General features: G+C 45.1%; 1 protein-coding gene and 1 non-coding gene across 2 annotated transcripts; one reads left to right on the forward strand and one right to left on the reverse strand.

Annotated features, from left to right (window-relative positions):
• Nucleotides 1–1,250: 1,250 nt before the first annotated feature.
• On the reverse strand, nt 1,251–1,353 carry LOC130471080 (small nucleolar RNA R71). The gene has a single exon (XR_008931763.1). It is a non-coding gene; the product is annotated as a small nucleolar RNA R71 (small nucleolar RNA).
• Nucleotides 1,354–1,441: 88 nt separating this feature from the next.
• Nucleotides 1,442–2,242, forward strand: LOC110803628 (uncharacterized). Its single transcript, XM_022009153.2, has one exon. The coding sequence runs from the start codon at nt 1,442–1,444 to the stop codon at nt 2,240–2,242; it is 801 nt and encodes a 266-aa protein (XP_021864845.2).
• Nucleotides 2,243–12,529: the final 10,287 nt, after the last annotated feature.

The raw sequence follows: 12,529 nt of genomic DNA on the forward strand, positions 1-12,529 counted from the left end.
ATTGATGTGATTAAATTTGATTTGATGATGGGATTTCCATGACTAATGAATTAGTAGTTGCAAATGCTAGTTTAATTAGAATTGATTGGAGTGTGTCATCTTGATTTGGCAAGAGATTGTGAGTCTCTATGATGCATGTGAAAAGTAGGTCTCAATTTCAAGTCGTCTAGTCCTAGGATCATGCGAGAGCTTTTCTTAGATTAGATGATTTAGCGCGCTCTATCTGAGAGGTGGCGAGCTCGTCAATAGTAGCTTTTCCCCTATATGTCAAGTCATTCATCGTAGTTGTATGATTAGCCTTTGTCCTTCCCCGATTACCCTAGTCTATCCCCAATTCCCTAACGTTTTCCTTTATTTGCTAAAACCTGTTTGATAGCTTAGAATTGTAGTCGATAATTCAATCTCAAAACCCCGTCCTAAACTAGCTTAACAATTGCACTCACTTCACTCCTTTTCCTTGGGACGATCCCTATGCTTGCCTCTATAGTCAATATAGCCGGTTAGTTAGGTGTTTACAAATTTTGTTTGATAAAGGTGTCTTCATTCAACGACGGAAAATACCTCTATCAAAATGGCGCCGTTGCCGGGGAACGGTTGTTGTTTTTGAGTCAAGTTAAGTCTACTTTAACCATAGAAAATACAAAAACATTTCATTTTTGCTTTAGATTTCCTTTGCCCTGCTCACGGTTTGTTTGAGTTTTGTATGCAAGATAGGGGTCGAACTCGTCATAGGCCTCTCTACCCTCTCGACCTAGAGTTAGAGAGGACTTTGCGAAGCTTGAGGCGTATCCAAACCCGTTCGTCGAGCTACAATAGATTCGAAACTTTGAGTCAAGCTACGGAACGTGAGTCAACAAGTCCAACCATTGAGAGAATGGCTCTTCCGGTTAAGAACCTAGGTATTCCGGGAGCCTTTGAGGCGACTTGTGGCATTCAAGCCCCGACAACCAATGCAAACAATTTTGAGATAAAGCCCGCATTGATTAATTTGGTGCAAAGTCATCCATTTTGCGGAAAGAGTAGCGAATCACCGCATGAGCACTTGAAATAATTTGAGCACTATTGTGATACCATTAAGCACAATGGAGTGACTTCGGATTACATAAGGTTGACGCTACTCCGCTTCTCCCTCTTGGGGCGTGCAAGTGATTGGCTTGACAAGGAGGTCAAGCCAAACTCACTTCGGACTTGAAATGAAGTGACAAGTGTGTTCTTGAGCAAGTTCTAATCCCACGGGAAGACGGCGGAGTACCGTCATAAGATCCAATCATTTGAGCAAAAGCGGGATGAGTATTTATTTGAGGCTTGGGATCGGTTCAAGGAATATCAAAGGGAGTGCCCCCATCACGGGATTCCTAAATGGCTCCTCCTACAAACTTTCTTCTTGGGATTGAGCCCTACCTCCAAAACAAGTCTTGATGCGGGGGCGGGTGGTCCAATTATGAACAAGTCGGAGGACCAAATAGAGGAGATCATAGAGGATGTCATGCAAAACTACCAAGCATGGCACGTAGGAACAAGGAGCTATGATTGCAAGAGCAAAGGTGAGGATGGTAAAGGGTCTATCTATGCAATTGAGCAAGCGGGCATCATTGAGAAGCTTAGCTCAAGGTTAGAAAAGCTCGAGAGCACTCCAAGTCAACCTCCATCACCATCCACAATTCCTCCACCATCGGCTACTCTTCTCACTAAGGGGAAGAGCAAGGTGAGTTCCTACAACACTATGCCATTAGATACATCCTTTTGTGAAAATTGTCATGAGTATGGGCATTTCCCTAATATGTGTCCTTTAGCGCATAATGTTTCATATGTGGATTATGGCCCTTCTTATGAAGGTGATGTTGATGTGGAATATGCCAATGCTATGAATGAGAGGCCTAGATATGATGGCCCCCCGAATCAAACCTTTAATAGGCAAGCACCTAGAGGCCCTCCTATGCATGGATCCTACCAAGGCTTCGGCCAAGGAGGTGAGTATGATAGTCAAGGCCGAGGTAACTATAGGGCGCAAGGCTATCAAGGCCAAGCACCCTATGGTCAATCTCACGGTCTTGGAAATCAAACCCAATACAATCAAGGTAGTTATAACCCTAACCATCAAGGTGGAGGGGGGTACAACTATCCTTATGGGCAATATAGGGGTGCTTCTAGCGGGGGCTATCCGTCGAACCCGGGAGGACAATATGGTGTTTCTCAATTTCCTCCTCCCGGATTCAATGGGCCAAGGACCTATGGAAATTAATACCCGCAAAACCCTATGGGTTACGACAATGCACCTCCGATCCACCACTCCCGCCTCTCAAGTCTAACCTTGAGGCTCTTATGGAGTCGTTCGTGGGGGCGCAAGCCAAGAAAAATGTTGAGTTTGAGGACGGATTCAAGCAATCCAACACTCAGTTGAAAATGATTGAAACCCAACTAGCACAACTCGCTAGCACCATCAAGGAACAACAAGTGCATACTAATCTTCCACCCCAAGGTCAAGCTCCTAAGGAAATGTATGCGGTCATGACTAGAAGTGGGAAGATTTTAGATGATGGTGCTAAGCTTGTTGATGCTCATTGATCTAGGGGAGAAGGATCTAAGGGAAATAAGTCTACGGACTGTGATGTGGTGGAAGAGAAGTCTCACGTTGATGACGTGATTGATGGTGTAACGCCAACGGAGGCTACTCTTCTACCTCTCCCTACTCCTCCTCTCCCCTATCCTCAAAAAATTGTCGGAAAGAAATTGGATGACCAATTCTCCAAGTTTCTAGACACTATTATTAAGCTCTATGTGTCATTGTCTTTCACCGAGGCACTTAAGAAAATGCCACATTATTCTCGGTTCATGAGAGACATTTTGTGTGGCAAAAGAACTTGTGGACCCAAGGACACCGTTCATCTCACGGAGAATTGTAGTGCCTTGATTTTGAGCCCGTTTCCCCCAAAGCTCAAGGATCCCGGGAGTTTCTCGGTTCCTGGTAGCATCCAAAAGCTGAAATTTGATAACTCTCTTTGCGATTTGGGGGCAAGCGTGAGCATTTTGCCTTACAAAATCTATGAGAAACTTAATCTTGGTGATCTCACCCATACCCCTATGTCTTTGAAATTAGCCGATCGCTCGGTTATGTTCCCTTTGGGTAGGGTTGATGATGTTCCCCTTGTGATAGGGAAGTTGACCTTTCTTGTTGACTTCATTGTCTTGGATATTGATGAGGATGCCCAAGAAGGGTCCTAACACCTCTTCATCTAAGAGGAAGGCTCCGGCTCCTCCGGACCTAGAAACCTATGGTATTGAATTCCAAGATCAACGATCTTGGGAATACTTCGAAGCTTTGTCCACGAGGGCCATCAAGCCCACCAAATTCTACCATAGGGAGAGTGTTCGAGCTTTGGGGGTTGAAGCGGAGGTTGACAAGTTGATAAAGGGGCTCAGTTGGGAAGAGTTTGTGAAACTCAATGTGCCAACATACACAAGAGTGACTTTAGTGTTCCTTTCCTCGGCTAGGAAGAATGTTATTCAAGATGAGGATGGGGATGACGTGCTTGATTTGAGCTTTCAAATCTTTGGCAATCTCCACACTTTGACCAACAACTAGATAAATGAAATCTTCTCCATCGATTCGGAAATTAGGCTCATCACCAACCCCATGACCGAATGTGTGAACGATTATGATGAACATAGTTGGTGGCGATCACTCACCGGAGAGAGTGGGAAATTCCTCTCAGCGTCGGCCAAGTCTTCTTCTTTCCATCATCCGGCCATCCGTTACATGAGCCACCTCCTCATCTACGCCCTTTTCTCCAAGGGTTCTACCGGTGCCTTGCCGGGTACAGAACTTGGGGGCTTGTGGTTGGCGACAAAGGAGGAAAAGGGTATCCTAGATTTTGGTCAATTGCTCATTTCCCGGATCATTGAGGTTCGGAATTGCCACTTGAATCGGGGAGACATAATCCTAGGGGGCATACTTACTCTACTTGTTCGAGCTCTTCCGAACAACCCCTATGCCAATGATCTCGATGCCTTGGAACCAGTTTCTGGTGGGGAGTTCTTGAACATCCGGGCGATGTACAATGCCAAATGGCTTCAATACACGGTCGACGAGGATCGTTTTGTTTGGATTGTGATGATGGTTAATTGGTGTATACTTCCCAACCCAACCCTTACTTCTTGGAGTCCTCGTGTCCGATACTTGATTGCCCGGAATCCCGGTTTCTCCACCACCACCAGCGACTCTTCCGCTCGTGGTCCTCCTCCTCAGCCTCCTACTCCGGCCACGGAGCCTTCCCTCATGAGGGTGGTACGTCATCTTCTTCTCCTCCTTTCGATTTAACTAGTTTGCAATCCACCCTTGCGGCCATCATGCAAGGGCAAGAGGACCAAGCTCGTACCTTGGCTTCTCTTGCTTCTTGAAGAGAGCCGCGTGGTGGATTTTTATCCCGACTTTGACTCGTCCTACTACGGTAGTCGGGTGTACGATTATCACGTTGACAAAGGGGACTTTGCCCCCTATGTCAACTACCCGTATCATCCACCCCAACAAGGGCCCGTCCCTTGTAGGAATGATGATCGTACTCCCACTTACCCGTATTAGACGGGGCCTTCCCAACCCGGTGTCACTCCCCCCTCTTACCCAACCTATGATTACTCTAAAATGGGTGGGAGTGACAATCGTGGTGACCCGATGTATCCCACACCCCCACCGGTTGATCGGCCTAGTGATTGGCCCGCGGACTTCACCGGGTAGCCCTCGGGATATGTTGGAGGTTGGGATGGTCCCCAAGGAGAGCCTCCCCATGGAAACTACCCCCTTAGGCCCGAATTTGCTTGGCCTCCCTATACCGATGCTTTCGGGTCCCGATGTGGACCCCACCTACAATTTCACCCCGTTCACCGACGGAAGAAGCTCGTGCTCATCGTCTTGATCGGGATGAATATTGGAGGCTTTATGATTCGAAGGGTAAAGGGAAAGGCCCAAGTACCTCCTAGGGTTCACTCGATTTCTCCCCCAGCTACTATTATGATGGTATGCATGTATTTAGCTTGGGGGGAGAAGTGTGAAGTGGGGGTTTGCTTTGAGGAGTTGAGGAGTTGATGATTGTTGTTGGTGTTTGATGATCTTCTTCTTGCCGCTTTGAGTGGTTGTGTATATATGGTGAGCTTATGATGGTTTTTGGTTTGTTTTGGCCATTTGGCCCTTGTATACTTACATTTTCTTGGCTATTTTTGAGTTGTACTTCTTAGTATGTTTCTTTGGTGTTGGTTCACACTTTCCACCATTGCCTTGCTTGTTGATCTTTTGGTGAGTTTGTTTGGTTTTCCGGTTCTTTGTGGGACTTGCTCCCACGGCATCTCCGGTAAACTCTTTCTAACTCACATGCATTCTTTGGGACGGGTGTAGACACCTACTTTTGTCCCCATTCCCGAAAGGGAAGGTTCGATGATGAAAACATAAATCTCCACTTGACAACGCATCTCCTGTAAAATAACGAATCTCAATCACCCTTCTCGTTTCACCCGAAACCTGCTATTTATGGAAACCTGCTAAAAATAGTAACTGCCGTAAAGGGTAGCTTCTAAAAGTGGCAAGTCATAAAAGATAGAAACCTGTCAGAATTAGGTGTTGCACTCCAACATAAATCCTAAATGAGATAGAAAACTGCGAGAATCCTATTCCTAATATGATTCGGAAATAAGAGTTACGTATGAATTAAAATCCTAACGAGCCTAGAGTTCGTAACGGGCCCAGACGCATTCCGTCATGAAATTGATACGCACTAAAAGACTCGATTAAGTCTCAAACACTACGGATTTCAGGAATCTGAATCTGACTAAGAAAACAGCTCAGACCCTATTTTCAACGCCTGGCCCTGGGCGCTGGAAATACCTGGGTACGTGTTTTTTCCTAATTCTTTGTGGATTAGAGCTCTGCAATTCTATCTTTCCACGAAATCTTTTCTATAAATATAGCCCAAGTTCAACGTGAAATCACAACATACAATTCATATTCTGAGTATTGACTCCAACCCCTAGCCTAAGCCTCACACTGCGAAATTGTTCACGCGTTCTGTCGCAATCGATCCATAAATCGAACAGAACGTATCCTGTCCCATAATTTGATATTCGTTAAATAAAAAGGAGAAATAGCAAAGTCAAAGTGGTTAGTTTTCTGAGAACCGTGACGCACCTCTCAAGGGTGCGTCGTAATGTGTCCCTTTTCTATAATTTAATTGCTTTCCTCGCCCTTTTTATGAACTGTTAAACTAACTAAATCTGATTGTTCTACCACGCCTAATAAATATAATATTTTTGGGAAATTGGATTATCATGCTAGGTCCCTTAATGCAATCTAAATTAGATAATCGCGATCGATCTGGTATTATATGTCGCATATTGTTAAAATCAACTCAGATTAGTTTAATAGTTAACGCATGTCCCTTCAATTATTTATACTGAGCTAGTAAGGATATCCTGCCTCTGGAGTTATCGACGAGCGAGTACTCCTCTCGGTAGTTACAGTCCCCCGAACCCTCAATCTCTACCTTGCGGGTGTATGTTGAGAGATCCCCACACCAGGGATCACAAGGGAACCTACGGCCGTCGTGGTCAAACATAATTGCACTCCCTATATGTCACGATAACTGGGTTTTGTCAGTTTTTCTTATTGTCGTTAAAAACTGAATGGCGACTCCTATATTACTAGTCAATTGGGTGTAAAATCACAGGAAATCCAATTACACTTGATTTGACAAAAAGAAGCGTCACACCCACGAGGGATGAGGTCACGCATTAGCCTCGTGCTCTTCCGACCCCCTCACAGTGGCGACTCCACTGGGGATAGTGAAGGAAATACTCGTGCTTGTAGGTAATCAAAATAGCTGAAGGGTGAAACGATCCTACCCCGCGTTTATTTCCCCATCAAGTTGGGACGACCTGAAAATTAGCATATTAATGTGAACGGGCAGAACCGCATAATGAATCTTGGCTCCCTTAGGGAGTTTGGACTAAGGATACCCATCGCCAATCGGGGGGTGCATACGCTTCGAATGTTGTCCACTCGGCACTTTCGCTAGTAGTACACCCGTCCCAAACCCAATCGCTCGTCCACTAGGTCCCTCTCGCCTGCATGCCCCCTTGGCTTGCACTTGCGGGTTGGCCTCTTGGGCAAAATTCGTCTGTTGAAGACACTACCTCGACCGGGGCATGTGTTGGATCTACGATAGAAGCGGTACCAAACCAGGCGCAAATAACTACCCATAGAAGCCTATCATAAACTACATGACATGTTATTATCGCCTCATGATGAATGTTAGTTATGTGTAGCGAAATATGTGATTGTGTGTGACAAACTATCCTAGAAAACCAACGACCTTAAAAATATCCCAAACATTCATAGACTAATTTGCCAAAGAATTATACCGAAATACGTGTTCCGCAAACCCGAACGATCGCCACAAAAATAAGTGACGCGCGGGATGGCCTGTAACGCATCCCACAAACGCTGCACAACGCGTAAAGGACGTTATTAGGCAAGCACGCAAATCGAAGTCGCATAAACAAAAGTAGACGCAAACAGAAAACAAGAACTAGCCAGGGACGCATTTTCAACGCCCCTGGTTGGGCGCCAGAATTTCTCACGCCCGACGCTGGGCGCTGAAGTTGCTGCTTGGCCTTCTGGTCAGGCGCAACAGCCTCGGTGCCCGCGCAAAATAGAAATACGTAGCAAAAAAAACGTTCGTACAAAAATAAAAAAAAAGAATTGCTACAAGGGCGTAAGAAAAGCACTCGATTCTAGAAGCGACTCAAAAAAAAAAAAAACTCTTTGCGTCGTTGCTAGGCCTCCTACGACGACAACGCTCGGCACCAAAACCGAACATGCCAATAATTATGAATGTCACGCGGGCAAAGATTTTCGAAAATATAAAGAATTCAAAGTGCACACATAGTAGTCCAAATACACTAGTCCGACTTAAGGGTAGTCATAAAATGTCTAAAAAACGACTCACGAAACAAACTAATGTGTCTCCTACTCCCCAACAATAATGCAGGGCCCCTGAATACCTACCCGTGATAAGCCATCAAGGAACGCGATGGAAAAAGCATATCCCGAACATCTATACCTAGAGGTCGCACAAACCGAAGAGATGCATGCTCTGGAACACGACCCTTTACGTTCTCAAAGGCCACTCGCCTCAAAGAATCAGGCTATGCCAAAAACGCTCCCCAACTCACATGCTTTCGGGCTATTGTTTGGGTTAGAAAAGAAAAGAGCGAAGAATGAACCAGAAATTATGGCATTAGCTCTTCAAGATGAATTGTTCGATCCTACTAAATTGATCGCTCCATCACCCTCAAAAGATGACCAAATCCAACGAGGGTGGCGCAAGACTTTCAAATGGACTAATGCTCATGGGATGAAGTTCAAGATATCTGCGGGAGAGGGTCCGATGTACGAAGAATTAGAGTCTGAATCCTAGTCTGACTCCGAGTCCGAACCTAGCAAAATTGTAACCCCTCCCAAAAATAGTTTAGACCCGGAAATATCTACTCCGGGAGATCTTTTTGATGTATTGCTTCATGACTTTAATAAGATAAACAAAACTTTTGAGTATATGCCGCTTAAAAAACAGAGTAATAATGCAGAATGTCTCGCCACTAATGAGCACGAAAAAGAGCCAGAAGAGGAATATACCGAATTGATAAAAGCTGTAAATGAGCAAGAACTCAAAACTCCTATAATTGAGGACACAGAATCGGTAATTATCGGAACAGAAGAAAATCCTAAAATCATTAAAATTGGCCTCACCTTAACTCCCACTGAAAAGGCCGATCTAATCTCCACTTTGCGGGAATTCGAGGGTGTCTTTGCTTGGTCCTACAAAGACATGCCAGGAATAGATCGAGAAATCGCTGAGCATAAAATTCCGCTAGATCCCAAAATGACGCCAGTAAAACAAAAGCTACGGCGGCTCAAACCAGAGATAGCCTTGAAAATAAAAGAAGAAGTCACTAAACAATTAGACGCCGGCTTTATAAAAGTCTCCAACTACCCAGAATGGGTGGCCAATATTGTCCCCGTAGCTAAAAAAGATGGACGAGTGCGAATGTGCGTAGACTTTCGAGACCTCAACAAAGCCAGTCCCAAAGATGACTTCCCTCTACCTCACATTGACATACTAGTAGACAACACCGCAGAGCACGCGCTCCTCTCCTTTTTGGACGGGTACGCCGGATATAACCAAATACTCATGGCAGAAGAAGACATGGAAAAAATAACTTTCATTACCCCTTGGGGTACATATTGTTACACTGTAATGCCTTTTGGTTTGAAAAACGCGGGGGCCACCTATCAAATAACAGCCACTACGTTACTCCATGACATGATACACAAAGAAATCGAGGTCTATGTGGACGACATGATCGTCAAATCTAAAGACCGGCACGGTCACCTCCCGGCACTTAAAAAGTTCTTCACCCGAATCTTGAAATATAACATGAGACTAAATCCACAAAAATGTCTGTTCGGGGTAACCTCTGGAAAATTGCTAGGATATGTTGTTAGTACGCGAGGAATCGAGATTGACCCATCCAAGATCAAAGCCATTACCGAAATTCCCCCACCAAAAACTGAAAAACAGATAAGGGGCTTCCTAGGAAAGCTGCAATACATTAGTAGGTTCATTTCCAAGCTTACTATGACTTGTGAGCCAATATTCAAAAAATTAAGAAAAGAAGAAAAAGTCGAATGGGATGAACAATGCCAAACTGCCTTCGATAAAATCAAAGAATATCTAAGCAAACCACCCGTCCTCTCCCCGCCTTTGCCTGGAATCCCTTTACGCCTATACCTAACCGTCACGGATACTGCAGCGGGAGCTATGCTCTCACAGTGTGTACATGGATCCGAGCGAGCCATTTACTACTTGAGCAAGAAGTTCATACAGTACGAGACGAGATACACAGAACTTGAGAAAACCTGCCTCGCCCTCGTCTGGGCATCCAAAAAACTCAGACATTACCTATTGACCCACCTTGTTCATATAGTGTCACAACTAGACCCCTTAAAATACATGTTCAAAAAGCCCGCCCTAAATGGTCGCCTGTCCAGGTGGCTAGTCATGCTCTCAGAATTCGACCTAAAATTCATGCCAGAAAAAATAATCAAAGGAAGAGCGGTAGCCGAATTCCTGGCTGAGCGTGCCACGAATGAGGAAACCACGGAAGCTTACCTCCTCCCTGACGAGGAACTTCTGATGATACGAGACGACTATTGGACACTATACTTCGATGGCGCGTCCAACCAGAAAGGATGCGGCGTCGGAGTTCTCCTAGTCAGTCCCGAAGGGGCCTATATACCAATTTCCGTCAAACTTGACTTCGAGGCCACAAACAACGCCGCCGAATACGAAGCATGCATAGTTCGGCTAGAGGCCGCAGTTAGCCTCGGAGTCAAACATCTACAAGTCTTCGGGGATTCTTCCCTAATAATCAACCATATATCCAAAATATGGAAGGTCCGAAGCACTAGTCTCTCAAAATATCAAGCTCACTTAGACCAAATAGTCGAGCAATTTGAAAAATCGAGTATACGTACTTACCAAGAGACGACAACCAATTCGCGGATGCACTAGCGAAGCTAGCTTCAATGCTCAACATCCCGAATGAATGGGACGGGATAACCCTTCGGGTCGAGCGAAGGAAAGAGCCGGCTTATTGCTGTGCCATAGACTCCGAACCTGAAAACACCGAAGAAGAACCATGGTATACGGACATCCTTCGTTACAAAACAAGTGGGGAATTCCCCCCAAACACCTCCCCGCGAGCACAAAAGGCCCTACGCCTCCTCGCTTCAATTTATAGCATAATTCTGGGAGAACTGTACAAGTACATGCCGAATAAAATCAAGTTACTTTGTGTCCACCAAAACCAAGCCCAAAGACTAATGGAAGAATACCATAACGGCGTGTGCGGACCCCATATGAACGGAAAAATGCTATCCCGAAAAATATCCCGCTCAGGGTACTATTGGACCACTATGGAAACCGATTGCCATCACTTTGTAAAAACTTGCCCAAAATGCCAAATCTTCAGTAACCTTAACCACTTGCCTCCCTCAGAACTATACACCTTCACTTCTCCATGGCCCTTTTCCACCTGGGGTATAGATATAATCGGCAAGGTAACACTAACAGGCGTAGGGGGACACGAGTACGTTTTAGTCGCAATTCATTACTTCACTAAATGGGTAGAGGCAGTCTCCTATGCAAAATTAACGGCCAAACATGTCGCTCGATTCCTAGAAAAGAACATATTTTGTCGATACGGGGTTCGACATGAAATCATAAGTGACCAAGGTTCCCACTTTAGGGCCGAAGTCCAAGACCTACTCGAAAAATATCATGTCAAACATCATAAATCCTCTCCCTCCAGGCCGCAAATGAACGCCGCGGTAGAGGCGGCCAACAAAAATATTAAAGTCATAATCGAAAAAATGGCCGAAAATTATAAGGATTGGCCTAACAAATTACACTTCGCATTATGGGGCTATCGAACCTCAATCCGCACCTCCATTGGAGTAACACCCTACTCCTTGGTATACGGAATGGAAGCAGTTCAACCGATCGAGTTGGAAATTCCCTCCCTCCGGATCGTCCTAGAAAGCAAGCTGCCCGAGGCCGATTGGGTTCAAGCTAGGTACGACGAGCTCGTCCTTTTAGACGAACGAAGGTTGAGAGCTTTACATCACGTGCAAGTGTATCAAAAGCGCATCGCAAGGCAATTCAACAAAAGAGTCAAACCTCGAAATATCAAAGAAGGCGATTTTGTGTTAAAAGAAGTCCGCGCGCCTACTACGGACCCTCGAGGAAAATTCCGGCCTAACTGGACAGGGCCATATTTTGTAAAGACCATCCTACCTGGCGGAGCAGTCCAACTAGCCGACATAGATGGAGCGGAATTCGCTAACCTCACGAATTTAGACCAATTGAAAAAGTACTATATTTAATAAAATTCAGTCCGGAGTTAAGGCATCTAATAAAACACGTTAAGACTCATAAACAAGCATTCTGCACATTACTCTAAGAAAACGGCATAAAACTCGATAAAGTAGAAAAAGGCGAAGGACCATGTTTTAACGCCCAGGACTGGGCGCTGTTATTTTTCACGCCCAGGCCTGGGCGCTGATATTTCCTACGCCCGCGTATGGGCGTCATTCTCTCTTGCCACCTATCCTCCCGCTTCTGCAAGTGTTCGTACTACTTTTTCGAACCATCAAAACAACCACGAACACTTGGGGGGGGAAGTAGACGTGTAATGAACACCCTTTCAAAAAATTTCAAAAAGCTAGAACTACGCGCGACCTGATTCTGACAAGATACGTAGGCAATCCTTATCAAGGATTCGGTCCAATAAAAATTAAAAAAATAATAAAGTCATTCAACGCATCAAGAAGAAAGGATATTGCAAAGGGCACTATACCCTAACCCATGCACGGGCAAGACCAAATAGAATGAAAAACAAAGCCACAAGAATTTTCAGGAACAAG

This window comes from Spinacia oleracea, chromosome 3, assembly GCF_020520425.1.
Source record: "Spinacia oleracea cultivar Varoflay chromosome 3, BTI_SOV_V1, whole genome shotgun sequence".
NCBI classification, from domain to species: domain Eukaryota; kingdom Viridiplantae; phylum Streptophyta; class Magnoliopsida; order Caryophyllales; family Amaranthaceae; genus Spinacia; species Spinacia oleracea.

Excerpts from the sequence above, each read along its gene's own strand:
- LOC110803628 (XM_022009153.2), top strand. The coding sequence starts at position 1,442 with ATGAACAAGTCGGAGGACCAAATAGAGGAGATCATAGAGGATGTCATG.